Source organism: Nuphar pumila, chromosome 14, assembly GCF_984573655.1.
Source record: "Nuphar pumila chromosome 14, dmNupPumi1.hap1.1, whole genome shotgun sequence".
In the NCBI taxonomy this organism is placed as follows: domain Eukaryota; kingdom Viridiplantae; phylum Streptophyta; class Magnoliopsida; order Nymphaeales; family Nymphaeaceae; genus Nuphar; species Nuphar pumila.
The window spans coordinates 696787-716711 of NC_143262.1; the positions used below are offsets into that span (position 1 = coordinate 696787).

Sequence of the window (19925 nt, forward strand, 5' to 3'; positions counted from 1 at the left end):
TAACCCGAATCCTAAAACTGTAAAAAGAGGAAATCTTCCTCTGTTTGTCAAGGACATTTTACCAGAATTTCAGCCATTTGCTCCACTGTCTTCTATTTTTCCCATAATTTTTCCCGAAACCTGTCAATCTACCCTAGATCCTAGAGTCACCGGATTCCGATCCGACTTGTCGGAGCTGTGAAGCTAGGACTATAGGTCAAAACCAGAATCTGTAAAAGGCAAAAATCTTTGCCTAACTGTCATTTGCCACCCTATAAAATTTGAGAAATTTTTATTGTAATTTAGTACCCGAAATTCAGTTTAGAGTTAGCATTTTAGGCAAAATCTTGATTTTTAGGATTTTAGTTAATTTTTCATATTAAAAAAATATCAAAAAATATATTTTCGAGCTTCATTCTGTTTTTAGGGATAGTCTAGGTATCCATGTCAAATTTGGCTCAATTCCAAGTTCATTTACCTTGTATGTTAGTTTACTTTTAAATTCAGAGGCAAAAATTAGGCGAAAAACAAGTTAAATTCGATAATTTGTGATATTTTTGCCATTTTAGGGTTTTTATCATGTGAATAAGCATATCATATCATATTAGGGTTAATTTCAATATCATTTGCATTTGAATTCCCCATTTTTGCAAAATTTATTTCAAAAAACCCTGGTTTCAAGGCCATAGTCTTGTTATCAGGGGCATTTTGGTCGTTTTGACCTCAATTTCGAAATTCCAAACTTCAATTCTCTAAATTTTCATGCATATCATCATATTGCATCATATTGTGTTTAATTTTATTTCATTTGATTTTCAAATTTCCAAAATTTACAAAATTTCTCTCAAAAAACCTTGATTTCAAGGTCATTAGGGGCATTTTTGTCATTTTACTCCAATTTCGAATTTCTAAGTTTATTTTCGAATTTTATTACTTATTTCTCATGTTTATGTCAAAGTGGGTATGAATTTGGGTTTATATATGAATAATATCCGATAATTTTCAATATTTTCAAATAATTTCAGACAAACCTACATTTCCGTGCTAACATGTTTTCTAGTTCTGCAGGAATATCTAGGAAGAACACTTTTATTTTCTTTTATTTCAATTCATTGTAATATCAGATGTAATAATTTGGAATAAGAGTTATTTTTCAGTTTAGAATAGGACTGCATTGCATATAGTTTAATTTCTGAAAAATTCAATATCTGATATATGATGCATATGCACATTTTCCAAAATCACTATGGTTGACATGAATGGCATGCGCACGAGCTCTTAAGGAGTTCACAGATTTGGTGGGATTCGTATTTATGGTCATAGTCAGAATACGAAGAAAACCAAGATTTGTGATCTTCGTATTAGCCATATTCAACCTACACTCTTAGGCTAATTTCAAAAATGCACTGCATTTCTCAAAATTTCAAAAGGATTTTTCCAATTTCTCAAAGAATCCTCTTTCAAATTCATATTCATTCATTCAATTTGCATTATTTTCAAACTCATTTCCTAATTCCATTTCAGAGAAATCGATTTTCCCAAAAATTTCCAAGTCTTTCTCAGGATTTGATTTTCTCAGAACTCTGAATTTTCAAATGAGATTCCAAGTATTTTCCAAGTTCAAATCATGATTTTCCAAGATTTCCACATTCTCAATTTCATTTTCAAATCCCAAAATCGATTTTTCCAAAGTTCTTGGAATTATTTCAGAAATTGGTTTCTCAGAATTCTCAAATCTCCTTCAGAAATTGATTTTCATTTCAAACACAAATTCCAAAAATCGATTTTCTCAGAGTTCCCATTTTCTTGAGAATCCATTTTCCGTTTTCCAATGAACTTCCTGACTTTCTCAAGATTCTCAAATCCATTTCCTCAGAAAAGCAATCCAAATCTCAAAATCGATTTTCCCAAAGTTCAAGTTTTCCTGAGAATTCATTTTCCAATGCAAATTTCTGATTTCCAATGAAATTCAATGATTTTCCCAGGAATTCCATTTTTAAAGCACTTTTCCAATCATTTTCCAAGCATATTTCAACTTTCCAAGCAAACATCATATTTCTCAAACTTGCATCTTTTCAAAATTTCATAGCACATGCCTGATTCTCTGTGCATTCTAGAAAAATAGAACATGATTTGGATAATTAAACTTAGTCAAAGTACACATTTGATCCTTGGTTCGATTACCCCTGGTAAAGGCGCCAGGAACGGTTGAACCTCGTACCGACAGGCGGATCCCATTCCACGGAATTTTCTCGCAAATTTTTCAAAACGGCGGCGAGTAATTTTCAAAACCAATTTTCAAAACTTTGGTCGAGTTTGACTCGCAGAATCGTTTCTTCTCTCTCGCAGAGGGAGGGGGAAATTTTTTGCGATGATAACAATCCTCTATTGGATCCATATCTGATCCATATTCTAATATGTCATACCTATTCTTTTTCTAATCATATATAACTTTCACTTTGGGTTCTTATGTTTTAGACACGATATTTCATGTTGTCATTGTTTTTGGACAGTGGCTATGTGAACCTGTATGATGGAATTTGTTTTGATGTGCTACAAAAATACTTTTTTTCTTTTCTTCAAAAATGAAAAATTTCTACTACAATATTTCTATGATCTTCTATTCTGCATATGCTTTCATTTTATCATTCTCTTGGAATTGTCAAATTATTGTTCACATAGATTTGTTACCCAATGATTGGTTTGTCTTTCCAGCAAACTTTCTTTGATAAGAAGATGCCCATACACTTGTTTCTAGACTGTTAGACAAGTTAATGCATAGTGATAGATATGGGGATCGTCATGGAGCAGCATTTGGACTTGCAGGGCTTGGGTATTCCAAGCTTGAAGAAATTTGGAATTGTGTCTGTGCTTAGGGAGGGTATGGAAGACAGGTACTTAATGTATTTGTTATATGATTATATTCATGATCATTCCTTATGTTCTGAGATCTTTTATCACTTTATTTGGACTTGTAGTGGGCAGGCATTTTCCACTGTTTCAAAGCTTTTGTTTACTTGTTTCTTTTATTATTACTGGAATAAAGTTTGTGATTTGTCAGCTCCGAGAATATGAGGAACTCAAGTAATTCATTACCAAACCTGGATAATAAGCCTGTGTACATGAGGAGACAAATCAAAAAAAATAGCAAATCAGTAATCCAGTCCAAGAAAACAGCACATGAATATGAGAAGAGAAGAGATAAGAACGCATAATGGCATTAAAACAAGCAAAAAACAGTAGTGGCACAGTGGCATGTACATGAACTTGCAACTAATGTCCCAATACCAAAACATAAATACAACAGATAAATTTTATTCAAAGATATATTAACTGCAAGAAAGTAAAAATCATGCAAACCTGCAGAAATATCCTCTCTTAAGATAGCAACTTCCTCCGCTGCTTTAGAATTTGATGGAGCCAGATACTGAGCAACCATTGCATACTCCAAAGCATCTTTGTATCTTCCCAGCTACAAATAAACAAAATAAACGTCGTAGATGGCTTAATTCGATAAAACAAATCCAACGGATTAATGCAAAGCATTCATAGATTATAACTATGACAAGCTGCATATAGAAGTAGCAGGATCGGCTAGAAAACCCTCAAATGGAGGAGAGATAAAAAGAGAATATGTCAATTGAAATGCTGGCATAATGGAAGGATATAAAGAACCTGCAGAAGTGCATCAGCCATATAATAGTGTGATTTGAATGATGAAGGATTAATTGTCCGTGCCTTCTTGCAATCTCTTATAGCCATATGAACATCATTTTTCCACTGCCTCTGGAAAAGGAAAACACAGTTCAAATCAACATCAGGACATTAAAAATAGATAGTACCTGCAGAGAAAAGAACCAGAACCTTGAGGAGCAATCCTGCCCGAGTACACAAACATTCATGCCTCAGTGTGTGTCCAATATCAGGACCTTTTCCATCCAACACTTCTGAACACGCCTCAATTGCATAAAGATAATCTGACCCTTCCTCCAAGGATTTATTAGCATATTGAAGTAGTAATTCACTGCATTTACAAGCCTAGAAAATACACAGATGGCATTATCAAAACAAAAGAGAAGGATAAAGTAAAGATGAGAAAAGAAGGCACACCAAGAAGGAAAACTTCATTAGCTCTAAAAAATAAGAGAGACAACAATATAAGGGAGAAGGCCCCCTCTAACTCACTAGAAGACACTAGAACTATGAAAAAAATACAAGAATACCCCTCAAAAGAATGAAATGCACTATACATGGCAAGAGGGGTAGCACACAAAATAGTAATGCATGTATTACATCAAACTTAACAAGCATGAACACTACAGCAAAAGTTTTTTAATACAAAAATTTACAGCACAGGCATCATGAATAAATCTGAATAACTTACCTTATCAGAAGCCACCAAGCCCTTACTGATCCCACAAGGCATAAGCTGAGCTGAAGGCAGACACATCTCATCCGCACTGAGCACTGGGTCCAACAACATCTGCTTTGAAACATCAGCAGCTCTATATCTCATGCTGCAATCACCACCTAAAATAGACAAAATCTCAATAAAGATTATTATACACATTTTTTGAAATAAGTGGATGAACCTGAAACAAAAAAATGGTATAGAAGAATAGAGAAAGGAAAAGGGAAACTAGCAGTGATGCCCCCAATCATAATTACTGGATGTCCTTAGGCAAAGTAGAAGCCTGATAAGCAAGCAGGAAGTAGCACATTCCAAAACAAGCAGGAAGTAGCCAATATCATGGTTGCTACCACAGGAATCTTGATTCCATATACTTGACTATGATGATACATTGGATTAAGGAATTAAAATTCCTAAACATAAGAATCGGAATTTTTTAAGCAACTTATTAGATGTTTGTTCAATCAAAAGTACCATTGATATTACACCGCCCATCAGATGTTTTTAATAGACACAGTAGGTTACAATTGGCTGTTGCGCATTTTTTTTATTCCTTTTAGCAGCTCGATGTATGAAATAAGCTTGCTATTTATAAATTATTCTTTTCAAGTATTGCACAGATAATTCTTATTTTTCGCTCGTATGTTTTTTGTGTTATTTTCAGTAAAATGACCTAGGATGTCTTAAATTGCTCATAACTATAACATCCGTGAAAAGAAGGCATCGTTATCTTCATTGTGTATGTCTGACCCGATCCATTTATGTAATGGATCGGGTCCAGATCCAGTTCATGTATTGTAAATTAACATTTTGTAAAGGGGTATTTTCGTACCCTAGTGTTTTACACTTTATTATAAATAGAATGAGAGGGCAGTCACGATGGACTGAACCCTCCTTCATCTGCAATCTCTCTCTCCCTCTCTTCTCCTCTCTCACTGTCGATTAGGGTTTCCTTCTTTCATGGTATCAGAGCCCAGCGTGAATCTGCGTGAAGAAAGCCTAGCGTGGATCTGCGTGTGCCGTGAATCTGTGAAGAAAGCCCAGCGTGGATCTGCGTGTGCCGTGAATCTGTGAAGAAAGCCCAGCGTGGATCTGCGTGTGCCGTGAATCTGTGAAGAAAGCCCAGCGTGGATCTGCGTGTGCCGTGAATCTGTGAAGAAAGCCCAGCGTGAATCTGATTTAGCCAAAATCTGGGAGCAAATCACAGCGTGAATCCATCAGTGTCAGCAGAGTGGATTTATCAGCCGTGAATCTGTGAAGAAAGCCCAGATTTATCAGTCGTGAATCTGTGTCTGAAGAAAGCCCAGCGTGAATCTGAAAGCCCGGCGTGAATGTGCGTGGTATTGTGACCCTCAAATACCCACCGTGAATCTGTGTGAAACACCCAGCGTGAATCTGCGTGAATCTGAACCTATCAGCCGTGAATCTCAAAGAATCACAGCATCAATCTGTGTGTTTTTCATCAGTGTGCTTCTATCAGCAAAATCTGTGTCTAATAAAATCAGGTTCCCCCTTTCCTTTGTGAAAATTCGATCCTCTATCGATATGTGGTTTAATCCCTGTTGTTTTCTTAATCCCTGCTGTTTTCTTGTTGTCTTTACTACATTTAATCTGTGTTTTCCTTCCTGCTGTTTTTCCTGTTGTCTTTCCCTGCATTGAATATGTGTTTCTCTGCTACCTGCTAATCACTGTCAATCTGTGATTTCCTTTTCTGTTGATCTGTATTTTTGTTGATTCTAAAGAGAACTGCCTGCTAGTAGCCATCTGTTTTTCCTCATCTGAGAATTTTTTCTGTTAGCCGAGTCCTTTGCTTTTCATACCTAAGTGGCAGTTCAAGCATATTCTTCAAATGGATTTTACTCACGGGCAATCATGTCTGTCCTCAAGTTTTCTTGGTCAACTAGTCTCTGAAAAACTGAATAACTGTAATTTCTTAACCTGGAAAAGACAGATTATTCCGTTTATAAAAAGTCAGGACCTCTCTGGTCATCTGGATGGATCGGTCCCACCGCCTCCAGAATTCCTTTCGCAAGAAAAGGCGGACGATAAAGGAGAACAATCTGTTGTGCTTCACAAGAATCCAGAATATGTTGCTTGGATGAAGAGAGATCAATCACTAGTGGCATACATCACTTCAACTCTTTCACAGGAGGTCCTTATTGCTCTTCCTGATGATTGTTCGGCAAAGGAACTGTGGGATACGTTAGTTCAAACATATTTACAAATTTCTGAGGCAAGAATTATGTTTCTTAAGCGAGAATTTCAAATGCTGAAGAAAGATTCCATGTCTATTATGGAATACCTGAATAAAATGAAAGGTATCACAGATCAGTTGGCGGTTGTTGGGTGTCTTGTCAGTGAAAAAGATAAAGTACAACAAACCTTGAGTGGATTGGGGCCAAACTATCATGTTATGACAACAACCTTACTATGTCTACCAGAACTTCCAAAGTTTGAAGATCTTCGTGCAAAATTATTGCAATATGAGATGAATCTGAAAGGTTCCTCTGAAACCTCTCATGGGAATTCCGGAACACAAGATGTGCTGGCTATTGGAATGAGTTATGGTCGAGGTAGAGGAAGCTCTTTTCGAGAAAAAGGAGGCCAAGGGAGAAATAACTATGGAGGTCGTGGCATACTTCCAACACCCAATGTCTAGGGACAACGACCCATTCCCACCTGCTTCCTATGCAATAAGAAAGGGCACATTAAAGCGAATTGTTGGTTTAATCCCCAAAACAAAGGGAAAGCTCCACAAGCAGAGACTAAAAAGGATGGAGAAGTAAAAGAGTTACTGTTGGCAGCCTTGGCAGGATTAAACATGAAGCAAAATAACAAAGGAATTTGGTATGTCGACTCCGGAGCAGCTACTCATGTTACAGGTGATGTAGGTAAGCTCTTGACTCTTACACCTTATGTTGGAAAGAATAGCATAGTCACAGGAGATGTATCCCATCATGCCATCTCACATACTGGAAATGCCATTATACACATGTCAAAATCCTCTCTTAAACTTCCAAGTGTCATCCATGCTCCTAATATTCAAAAGAACATTGTTTCTGTCTAAAAACTTGTTGATGATGCTAATGCTTTAGTTGAATTTACTCCCTCTTCTGTTTATGTCAAGGATCTTCGCACGAGGAGGATATTCGCTGAAGGAAAACGATGGGGCAACATGTACATCTTCCAAGAAGATACTTCCTTCATTCATTCCAACTATTCAACCTTGAAGCCTCACCAACGTCAAGTCTTTGATTCTGATTTTATATTTACTGTTTCTGAAAGTAATAAGCCAAGACTTTGGCATAGTCGTCTTGGCCATTGTGGTCGTCATTTCATTAAAAAACTTGTCATGAATAATCTTATTCCTAAGTCCAGTCTGAGTTCAGAAGTCGTTGATACAAAATGTTCTAGCTGTCATCTATGCAAGAGTCATGTTTTACCTTTTGCTTCTATTAATAAAAGAGCTTCAAGGCCATTTGAGGTCATTTGTTCAGATGTCTGGGGTCCTGCTCCAATTACTTCTTTTTCTGGCAGTAAATACTATCTTATTTTCATTGATAGTTACTCACGTTATACTTGGATATTCTTTATGAAGCACAAATCAGAAGTTTTTGGATTGTTCCAGAAATTTCACTCTTTCGTTCAAAATCATCTCTACCAACATTCTTAATTTCCAGTGTGATGGAGGAGGTGAATTCTCCTCGAGTGATTTTGTTAATTTTCTTCAACATAATGGGATAAAGAGAAGAGTGTTTTGCCCTCATACACCTCAACAAAATGGGATTGCTGAGAGGAAGCATCGACATATTGCTGAGACTGCAATGAGCATGATGCACGGGAGCAATCTCCCTATATCATTATGGACTGAGGCCTTCCACTCCACAGTTCATGTGATAAATCGCTTGCCCATGAATATCTTAGAAAATAAGTCACCATACTTCTCTCTTTTTGGCATACAACCTGATTATCATGAATTACGTGTGTTTGGGTCTGTTTGTTATGTGCACATTGATAGCTCACTCAGGCACAAGTTTCAAGATAAGGCTTTGAAATGCAGGTTTATAGGATATGCAGACGATTACAAAGGGTACAGGTGTTATGATCCCCTGAGTAAGCGTGTCAAAATATCAAGGAATGTTATTTTCGATGAAATGAACTTTGTTGATCGGGATACTAATTCAACTATGGTGGATACTGATAACTCAAGCTCCAGCATTGAGGTATACTACCCATGGTTAAATTCAGAACTCTTCTCCAACGGTACAGTAGACTGTCCAGAAAATTGCAGTCAGAATGAGCCACATGAGGATTCAGCCAATGAGACTCAAACGGAGGAAACTGTCACATATGACTTGGAGCCAACAAGGTATAAGGGTATTGTGTACACTCGGTGAGAGAAAGAGCCCTCATTCATTCCTTGTACAAACACGGATCCATCTAGATCATCCGTTTCGCAGCAAATGGATATCAGAAGATCTTCACGGATTCGACATCCGCTTGACAGGTGGGTAAGTTATAAAAAATTTTCATTGGATTTTCAGTTATTCTTGACATCCATAAGTAAAGAGGATGAGCCTCTTATGTTCTATCAAGTTGCGAGCTCTAGAAGATGGGTAGAAGCAATGAATGAAGAAATGGAGGCCTTACATGAATGTGGCACATGGGAGATTGTGCCTAGACCACTGAACAGAAATGTCGTTGGGTCAAAATGGGTGTACAAGATAAAATATAAACCAGATGGGAGCATCGAAAGGTACAAGGCTCGACTTGTAGCCAAGGGATTCACACAAGAAGAAGGCCAAGACTTTGATGAAACCTTTAGTCCTGTAGTTAAGATGGGGACTATTCGTATTGTGTTGAGTCTAGCCATTAAACATGGATGGACATTGAGTCAGCTGGATGTAAAAAATGCTTTTCTACACGGGGATTTAAAAGAAGAGGTCTACATGGAACAACCCACTGGATATGCAGAACGAGACGCCAAAAAATATGTATGCAAATTAAAGAGAGCACTCTATGGTTTGAAACAAGCTTCTCGTTCCTGGTTCGACAGTTTTTCTCTAGAAATACAACGGCATGGCTTTTCTAGGTCTCTTCTGAATCACTCATTATTCATTCACAATGAACAAGGAGTTACTACTCTTCTGTTAATATATGTAGATGACATCATCATCACAGGGAATTGTAAAAGCCACATTGAGCAGGTGAAGAAGTTATTAAATCAGAGATTTAAGATGAAAGATTTGGGAGAGCTGCGATATTTTCTTGGGGTAGAAGTTGATAACAAGAATGATACACTTACCCTTACTCAACACAAATATACGCTGGACATTCTCGGCAGAGCAAGCATGACAGATTGTAAGCCGTTAACAACTCCAAGTGTCATTCATCAGAAATTGAGTTCACAAGAAGGGGATATATATGGAGATCCCACTAAGTATCGCAGTTTACTTGGCATGTTGCAATACCTGACTTTTACTAGACCCGACATAGTATATTCGGTTAATCAGGTATCCCAGTTTATGCATGAACCTCGTGTGTCACATATGGAGGCAGTCAAACGTATACTTCGCTACCTAAAGGGTACAGTGGGTGATGGGCTGGTATACAAAGGCAAGGAAGAATTAGATCCAGGCGGGGGCCATGAGATTGTTACTTATGCTGATGCTGATTGGGTGAGTGATCCAGACGAACGACGATCAGTATCCGGTTACTGCAGCTTCATTGGGCCAAACTTGGTATCCTGGAGCAGTAGAAAACAAAAGGCGGTTGCTAGATCGAGCATTGAGACTGAATACAGATCGATGGCCACTGCCACGGCCGAGGGTACATGGATAAGACATCTTCTGACTGAAATGGGAGAACCGATTGCTCGGTCACTGTTGTTGTGTGACAATCAAAGTGCCATCTGTTAAAATGTAAAACTGTACATATATGTATATATAATAATATTATATTATATATAAATACATTTTTAATTTCTTTCTTTTCTGTATTTTTTTTCCTTTATTTTTATTTTTATTTTTTGTCTTTATCTCATCTAGTTCAGTTTGAACTAGAATGACTGTTGCTAGTCAAGTCCTGTCCAGACTTGACTAGCAATAGAGCTGTTGGACTGACACATTCCAACAGCTCTAAATAGAGCTGTTGGACTGTGCCCAACAGCTCTATTGAGTCCTCTTTCAGCTGTGTATATAAAGGGGTGCAGCCCCTCTTGTATTTCACTCCAATGCTTCTTAAGCAATTGGTTTTTCATATCAATAAAGAATACATTTTTATTTTTATTTTGTTTCCAGTTATACCCTTTTTAAGGGTTATGCTTTAGTGTCATTCTTGACACTTGCTCTTGTTAATCAAAGCTCGTGTTTCGAAGATCCCCATTTCATTTCTTGGTATCAGAGCCGCGGAAGTACTAAATCTTGAGGAAAAGCTGCCTCGGTTTCCGTGCCCGTTTGCAAAAGTGTTCGCCACTTGAAGAGAAGTGTTTTATCACTTCATTGGAGAAGATTTCACATCTTGTTGTATTGTTTTTTTTCTTTCTTTCTCATTTTCCTTCTTGTTTCTCTTCTATCCCTATTCTTTCTCTCCTTGTAATCGATGGATGACAATGATAAAGTCACCATCATGCCTATGAAACTAAGCGATACGAACTATGTAACATGGGATTCAATCATGAAGCACCATATATGGGGAAAAGGCTTATGGGGGATTGTGGATGGTTCCGATTCGGAACCTAAGCTATCTCTTACTAAAAAGGAGGGAGATAAAGACGTCCCTCTATCGGAAGAAGAGAAAATCACGGCTATTGCCTCATACGAGAAGAAATGGAAAGAATGGAGAATATCTCATGCGAAGATAATGTCATGGCTTATCAATAGCGTTGACATTAAAAAATGCTCAAGTCTTGCCAAATTTGATCATGCCGATAAGGCATGGGAATACCTTAAGAATATGTATTCCCTTAAAGATATTGCACACGTGTGCAACCTCCAAGAAAAAGTTCGAATGATGACACAAGGAGACAAAACTATTCGTGAATATTACAATGGGTTGTCCGAACTTTGGGAAGAACTTTCCCTTTTAGAACCAAAGTGGCATTGTGCCGAAGACATCGAGCTTCGTCAGAAACAACTCGATGTTGAACATTTTTACCAGTTTATCACTGGATTAAGGCCGGAATTTGAAACCACTAAATCGGCCCTACTTCATCGGGGAAAAATTCCTTCTATTGTTGAAACTATTGAAGAGTTAACAATGGAAGAAAATCGTCTCCGGAAAGGTTCTTTAAAAATTGAAGATGATTCCGTTTTAGCCGTGTCTAGACCAGGGAATCATGTTCGATCATATAGGCCTCCTCACTTTAACCGACAAAATGGTGACTATGATAAGAAGAAAGTTATTTGTCATCACTGTCATGAACCGGGACACTACAGGCCACAATGTCCCAAACTTAAGGAGCTGAGAGAAAAAAGAGCTGCAATTGCTGGATCGGAGCCTAAAGATCAGGATGCACCAGTTTCCCTGGCCCAACTAATGGAGATCCTTCAGCCTCTCATCAAAGGTGCCTCTTCCTCATCTGAAGCTTCAACCGGCGCAGCAGCCTCATCTTTTTCTGATTTAGGTAAAATTTCTTGGCTTCTTGACTCTGGTGCATCTTTTCATATGACCCCAAATAATCAAAGTCTATCCAAATGTGTTAAAAATAAAACAAGTGTGTCAAAGGTCTTTACTGCTGATGGGACTTCTCTTGAAATAGAAGGAATAGGAGATTTTGAAAAAATTTATAAAACAAAAAATTTTTTTATTCCAGAAATTAGACATGTTCCCAAATTAAATTTAAATCTTTTATCTGTATCTCAAATTTCTGATTATGGGTGTAATATTTTTTTTTCTTCTCATGGTTGTTGGGTACAGGATCGCCAGTCAGGCAAGCTGATTGGGGAAGGCCATAGAGAAGGAGGACTCTATTACATGGATTTTTTGGAAATGCCGAAGAAAGCTTTTTGTTATAATATTCAAAAAATAGAGTTGGAATTGTGGCATAAGAGACTTGGTCACCCACATATAGCCAAAATCCAACATTTTCCAAATCTAGGGAAATTTTGTAACTCTGAATCATTTGATTGTAAAGATTGTATTCTCGGCAAAATGAAAAGATTACCATTTCAGAACAGAACCTTTTTCTCTTCAAGACCACTTGAATTAATACACTCGGATGTTTGGGGTCCTGCACCAGTAATTTCTAAAGGAGGATTTGTTTACTATGTTATTTTTGTCGATGATTTCTCCCGACATACGTGGATGTACTTTCTCAAACATAAGTCTGAAGTATTTTCATACTTTCAAACTTTTCATAATATGGTTAAAAACAAATTTCAAAATGATATTACTATTTTTCGCACAGATTCAGGGGGAGAGTTTTTATCCACAGATTTTCAAAATTATCTTAAATTGCATGGCATCACACATCAAAGATCTTGTCCTTATACACCTCAACAAAATGGACTGGCAGAACGAAAACATCGCCATATTATAGAAACCACTAGAACTTTATTAATAGCAAATCAAGTCCCTAAAGACTTTTGGGCAGAAGCTGCCTTAAATGCCACCTATCTCATTAATAGGATGCCATCTTCTTCGTTACAAAATATCACTCCCATTGAAAAACTTATGAACATTTCTCCAGACTACTCTAGATTAAGAATATTTGGGTGCAAATGTTTCATATTTACTGACAAAAATGATAAACTTTCCCCTTGTGCGATTCCCTGTGCCTTTTTAGGATATGCTGAAAACCAGAAAGGTTATAGATGTTTTGACTTCAAAAATAATAAACTATATGTGTCTAGAAATGTTTCCTTTCTTGAAAAGGAGAGCTTCTTTGATTTTAGAAAATTAAAAGACGTCACTGAGTACTCCTTTTTGCTAGATCTAACATCAACATCTGATGAATATGACCTTGATTGTAACTTTGATGATGATCCAAGAATTATTGATCTTAATGTTGAAAATGAAGAAGTTCATAGAGATACTAGTATTCAATATTCCAGGCGACAAGAGTCTAATACTCCATGTGCACTTGAGAAATATTCTAACATTCCAACTAGACAATCATCCCGGATCTCGAGCCCTCCAGAAAAGTTTGTATCATACGAGTCTTTCTCACCCACATATAGGGCAGTTATTGCATTAATTCACTCATATGAAGAACCATCCACATATTTTCAAGCAAAAAATGATATCAAATGGATAGAAGCCATGAAAATTGAATTAGATGCACTTGAAAAGGCTTCTACATGGAATATTCAAGATCTTCCTCCAGGGAAGAAAACTATAGGATGTCGATGGGTTTATAAAATTAAAACCAAGAGTGATGGTACTCTTGAAAGATATAAAGCCCGTTTAGTAGCCAAAGGTTATGCCCAAGAATATGGGATTGATTATGAAGAAACCTTTGCTCCGGTGGCTCGTATGACTACTGTCCGAACCTTAATTGCCTTAGCTTCTATCAAAAAATGGTCTATTTTTCAAATGGATGTCAAAAATGTTTTTTTAAATGGAAAGCTAGTTGAAGAAGTATATATGGAACCCCCTCCTGGTCTAAGTATTCCTAAGGGTAAAGTCCTTCGCTTAGAAAAAACTCTTTATGGACTTAAACAAGCACCAAAAGCTTGGTATGATAGGTTTAGTCGTGTTATGATTGATATTGGTTTTCAATTCTGTTTAACTGACACTGCTCTGTTTATTAAGAATTCTGATGCAGGGATCATTGTGCTTCTTCTCTATGTGGATGATATGATCATCACCGGAAGCGATAAACAGGGAGTTGAAACAATCAAAACACTTCTTAAATCTCATTTTGAAATGACTGATTTGGGCTTGTTGAGATATTTTTTAGGCATTGAAGTTGCTTATTCTCCTAGAGGATATTTATTATCTCAGACTAAATTTGCTTTTGATATTGTTTTCAGGTCTGGTATTACTGATGATAAGAAAGTTGACACTCCAGAAGTTGTTAATGTTAAAATGAAGATTGATGATGGAGAACTTCTTGCAGACCCTACTCCTTACAGACAGCTTGTCGGGGCACTTTCCTATCTATCCATTACCAGACCAGATATAGCACATGTTGTTCATACAGCAAGTCAATTTCAACAAGCTCCTACTTCTGTTCATATGGGAGCAGTCATGCGTATTATCAGATACATCAAGTCCTCTCTTTCACGAGGAATTTTCTTATCTTCCTCCTCTTCTCTTGATTTAATTGCATATACTGATGCTGATTGGGGAGGTGATCCCAATAACAGACACTCAACCACTGGCTTTTGTGTCTTTTTAGGGGAATCATTAATCTCGTGGAGGTGTAAAAAGCAGCAGAAGGTATCTCTCTCATCCACCGAAGCTGAATACAGAGCCATGGCAACCACGACCATGGAAGTAGTTTGGCTCCGACGACTGTTTGCTGACATGGGAGTTGAAGCAACAAAGGCTTCACAAATGTGTTGTGACAACAAAAGTGCGATCTACATTGCCAGTAACAGAACATTCCACGAACGCACCAAACACATCGAAATGGATTGTCACTACGTTAGAGAGGAATATCTACACGGGATAATTGATCTGCCATATGTCACTTCAGAATATCAGTTAGCAGACCTCTTTACAAAGCCTCTCGCTGCTCCCCGATTTCACTTTCTCTTAGACAAACTTTCGCTCATTGTACCGTAAGTTTGAGGGGGAGTGTTAAAATGTAAAATTGTACATATATGTATATATAATAATATTATATTATTATATATATATATATATATAAATACATTTTTACTTTCTTTCTTTTCTATATTTTTTTCCTTTATTTTTATTTTTATTTTTTGTCTTTATGTCATCTAGTTCAGTTTGAACTAGAATGACTGTTGCTAGTCAAGTCCTGTCCAGACTTGACTAGCAATAGAGCTGTTGGACTGACACAGTCCAACAGCTCTTAATAGAGCTGTTGGACTGACACATTCCAACAGCTCTAAATAGAGTTGTTGGATTGTGCCCAACAGCTCTATTGAGTCCTCTTTCAGCTGTGTATATAAAGGGGTGCAGCCCCTCTTGTATTTCACTCCAATGCTTCTTAAGCAATTGGTTTTTCATATCAATAAAGAATACATTTTTATTTTTATTTTGTTTCCAGTTATACCCTTTTTAAGGGTTATGCTTTAGTGTCATTCTTGACACTTGCTCTTGTTAATCAAAGCTCGTGTTTCGAAGATATTATTATATATACATATATGTACAGTTTTACATTTTAACACCATCAACATGTCATTCAATCCCATTCACCATAGTCGAGCAAAGCACATTGAAATAGATCAACATTTTATTAGGAAAAAGGTTGAAGACAAAGAGATTGAGCCCATGTATGTGTCAACTAAAGAACAAGTTGTTGATATCCTCACTAAAGGGTTAACAAAAGATAGATTTTGGTTTTTGAAGAACAAGTTGTTCATGGTCCAACACCATGCACAACTTGAGGGAGGCTGAAAAGAAGGCATCGTTATCTTCATTGTGTATGTCTGACCCGATCTATTTATGTAATGGATCGGGTCCAGATCCAGTTCATGTATTGTAAATTAACATTTTGTAAAGGGGTATTTTCGTACCCTAGTGTTTTACACTTTATTATAAATAGAATGAGAGGGCAGTCACGATGGATTGAACCCTCCTTCATCTGCAATCTCTCTCTCCCTCTCTTCTCCTCTCTCACTGTCGATTAGGGTTTCCTTCTTTCAATCCGTTCTACGTTGCTTCCTTATCACTTCAAAATCTACAGACAAACTTTAACGCTCTTCCTAAATGATTCCCATATTCCTTCTGCATCTCACTCACAGAATCCTTTGTTCGTATCTGTTCCTTCCTGCTTCCAATCCTCAAATTGTTCCTCTGGTAACCATGGCCTTAATTCCCTTGTTAGCCAGCAGCACACCAGTAATGTTTGTTAATGTGTCATAATCCTAATAAGATGAGTTATAAATAGTGTTACAATTAAACAAACATACAAGTGCCGTACCCAGCCAGATAATAAAGAATATAATAGCAACAGAATTTCATAGAGTTTGCCAGAACCAATGCTATGAAAGAACATTCAATTTACTGCAGTCAAATTCAGCAAGAATCCTCAGCAATACTTAAATTTTATTCTTATAAACATGTAGAGAACATCACAACCATTCCAGCACACAGAGTCAAGGCAGATCCAGTTGAGCCGCAATGTCACAGCCCATGTTTTCCTCAATCATTATCTTTACTTATTTTCGCTTGTAAAGCGCTTAACATATGTTTTGATCTATTGAAATTCAAGTTTGACCCAAATCTGCATCTAACTTGTCTGGCCCAAACATGACTCCTACAAATAGGTATAAATAAATTAACCTATACATAGGATATTGGATCTAGGTTTAGAAAATACTGATTAATTAACAGCCCCCTGTGTTAACTTAAAAAACATGTACCTTCCACATATGAATGAGAAAGGCAAAATATTTAAAAGAAAAACCATTATCTGATGTGTAACTTAATTCCATACAACTAAAAGGTTTTGCAATTCATGAAATTAAAAGAGAGCAAAATTACCAGGATTTACATCCATTAGGTAAACATGTTCACCACTGTAGCTAAAGAGTACTTCTTCACCATTTGGACTAAAAGTAACATGAGTGAGGTGCAAACTTGGACGGCCCTGAATTGAAAAAAAAACACCTGTAACTATCGTGGGAATTGCACCTTAGAACAATCAATAGAAATGGGGTATATAACTTGAAATTGAGCTAAATTAATAATAAAGAGTTATTCAGTCTAAGAAATAAAGCTGCATTGCTTTTGTCATGTGAAACAAAATCCCAGGTTGAGGAAAGAAAAGAAACTTGCATAAGAATGAATATGATAGGCAGAAAACACACAATAGAAACAGTAACATTTCCATTTAGAACCATGATATTTGCATCTTTAATGCAGAAGCTGGAAGTTGCATCTATTCCATTTTTCACAGAATGTCTTTTAGTCATTAAAAGATTTTGTATGAAGAGGAAGAGAACCACTTCCACTACATAATGAGTACCTATAACTATTTCACTAAGATCATGAGCTGATCCTTTATGTCCAAAAATACATAAATCCTCATTACCAGCAAATAAGTGCCTCTAAGATAAGAAGTTAAGAATATGTGCATAAATCTAAGTTACTTTGAAGTTTGAACTAAGATTCACAACATACAAAAATTACACTTTTATATAAAAAATACTGTTGAACTATGTTACATGGATACGGTTGTGGATATGTGGATATGTGTAATATTGTGTGTTTTTATATTATGCTAGACTTAGAAATTCTGAAAATTTTGGCTAAGTGTTGTAGAAACATCGATAAAACACTCGATGTTAGGTTATCATATTTGAGTCTGGGCTTGGCCCAGGTCTCATCGGAAAGACCTAAACAAGCCAATTAAAAGGTGATAAATTTTTTAGTTTTAACCTTTAAAATCAAGCAAAATTCAGGGGCAAAATTCAAATTATATATCGATAGATGCGCCTCAAAATTTTTAGTTCAACAATATTTGATTTTTTTGAATTCGGGTTACGGTTGGCCCGAAAATCGATTTATTCAAAAAAGGCCCACCTCGATGGGACCGGGTCTGGAATGGATCAAACTGAATCCGATCCAAATGATCCAAGTTAATATGGATCTGGACTCAGTCCAAGACCCATATTAATTAAGATCTGATCCAACTTAGGATCTATATGGACTCTGGATATGGATTTGGATCTTGGATCCAAAATCCAGATCCAACGAAATTAAAGTTGTAAAATCAGTAAAAAGGTTTAATTTAAAGATATTTAATGTTAAAAAGACTCCCAGAGGGATAAGGCACCCTTTGAAAATTCTTGAGTAATTGTTAAATAATAAATTATTAATTATTTTAATATTAAAATTAATAATTTCAAAATTTACAAGATAAGGAGCAGCTAGGGTTTCTAGAGGGGGCCGTCACCCTCTAGAAGAGTCCAATGTTACTGTGAGATTAAAAATAAAAGAGTAAAAGTAATTAGAAAAAGTAAGACTAGAAAAGTCAAAAGAGGAAGTTGATGAAAATTAGGAAAGTGGGATTGGAGATAGAATGGAAACTCAACCCCAGCTGACTGCGGTCAGTTGGGTGTTGATATATATATATATATATATATATATATATATATATATATATATATATATATATATATATAAAGGTGTTTCTCTCAAGTACATTAGTATAATTAAAGGTGTTTCTCTCAAGTACATTAATATAATTAAAGATATGTACGAAGGAGTATTAACCAATGTCTGCACTTGTGGAGCGGTGACAACCAATTTTCCTATAACGGTTGGGTTACATCAAGGATCTGTATTAAGCCCTTTCCTATTTGCTATAGTGATGGATGAGCTTACGAGATCAATTCAAGAAAATGTGTCGTGGTGTATGTTGTTTGCTGATAAAATTATTTTGATTGATGAGTCTAGAGCTAGGGTTAATGCTAAGTTAGAATTATGGAGACAGACATTGGAAGCAAAAGGTTTTAAGTTGAGTAAGAGTAACACAGAATATATGGAATGTCGGTTTAGTAAGCAACGAAGTAGTGATGGGAGTGTAGTGAAGCTTGGTGAGCAAGAAATATCGGTGGATGACTGTTTCAAATATTTGGGATCTATCATTCAAAAGTATGGAGAAATTGATGGAGATGTAAATCATAGGATAAAGGTTGGGTGGATGAAATGGAAAAGTGCAACTAGAGTGTTGTGCGATTGTAGAATACCATTGCGGTTGAAGGGAAAGTTTTATAGGACGACAATTAGGCATGCTTTACTATATGGTACGGAATGTTGGGCTACCAAGAGACATCATATTCAAAAAATGAGTGTAGCTGAGATGCGTATGCTTAGATGGATGTGTGGAAATACAATAAAAGATAAGATTTGAAATGAAGAGATACGTAAGAAGGTAGGCATTGCATCCATTGAAAATAAGATGAGAGAGAATCGTTTACGGTGGTTTGGACATATTCGGCGAAGGCCTAATGATGCTCCAGTTAGAAGGATGGAGAAATGGGAAAATATATTGTGTGTTTGTGGGAGAAAATCTTGTTACCTGGAGGAGTAAGAAACAAACCGTTGTAGCCAGGTCGAGTGCTGAATCTGAATACCGAGCAATGGCCCAGACTGCAGCTGAGATTATGTGGGTAAAATCAGTCTTGACCGAGCTTCAGGAGAAAGTATCCCTACCTATGTTGATGATGTGTGACAATAGAGTTGCTACATATATTGCCAACAATCCAGTGTTTCATGAAAGGACTAAACATATTGAAGTTGACTGTCACTATGTTCGCGACTTGGTTCAGGCTGGGTATATCTGCACTGATCATGTATCTTCCGAAGATCAAGTAGCTGATGTTTTTACCAAAGCCCTGGCGAGACCAAATTTCTCAAAGTGTTGTGACAAGCTGAGCATGATTGATATCTA

At 36.6% G+C, this 19925-nt stretch overlaps 1 protein-coding gene across 3 annotated transcripts in view; it reads right to left on the reverse strand.

The window, feature by feature from the left end:
* The window catches only part of ASG2 (transducin family protein / WD-40 repeat family protein), a 146981-nt gene that overhangs the window by 62526 nt on the left and 64530 nt on the right, over positions 1-19925 (reverse strand). For all 3 annotated transcript variants that reach the window (XM_089988194.1, XM_089988196.1, XM_089988195.1), the window contains exons 9-13: positions 17012-17117; positions 4364-4509; positions 3844-4017; positions 3655-3765; positions 3340-3451 (exon numbers count right to left, since the gene is read on the reverse strand). In XM_089988194.1, the coding sequence (XP_089844320.1) occupies positions 3340-3451; positions 3655-3765; positions 3844-4017; positions 4364-4509; positions 17012-17117 (649 nt within the window). The remainder of the gene's footprint in view (positions 1-3339; positions 3452-3654; positions 3766-3843; positions 4018-4363; positions 4510-17011; positions 17118-19925) is intronic.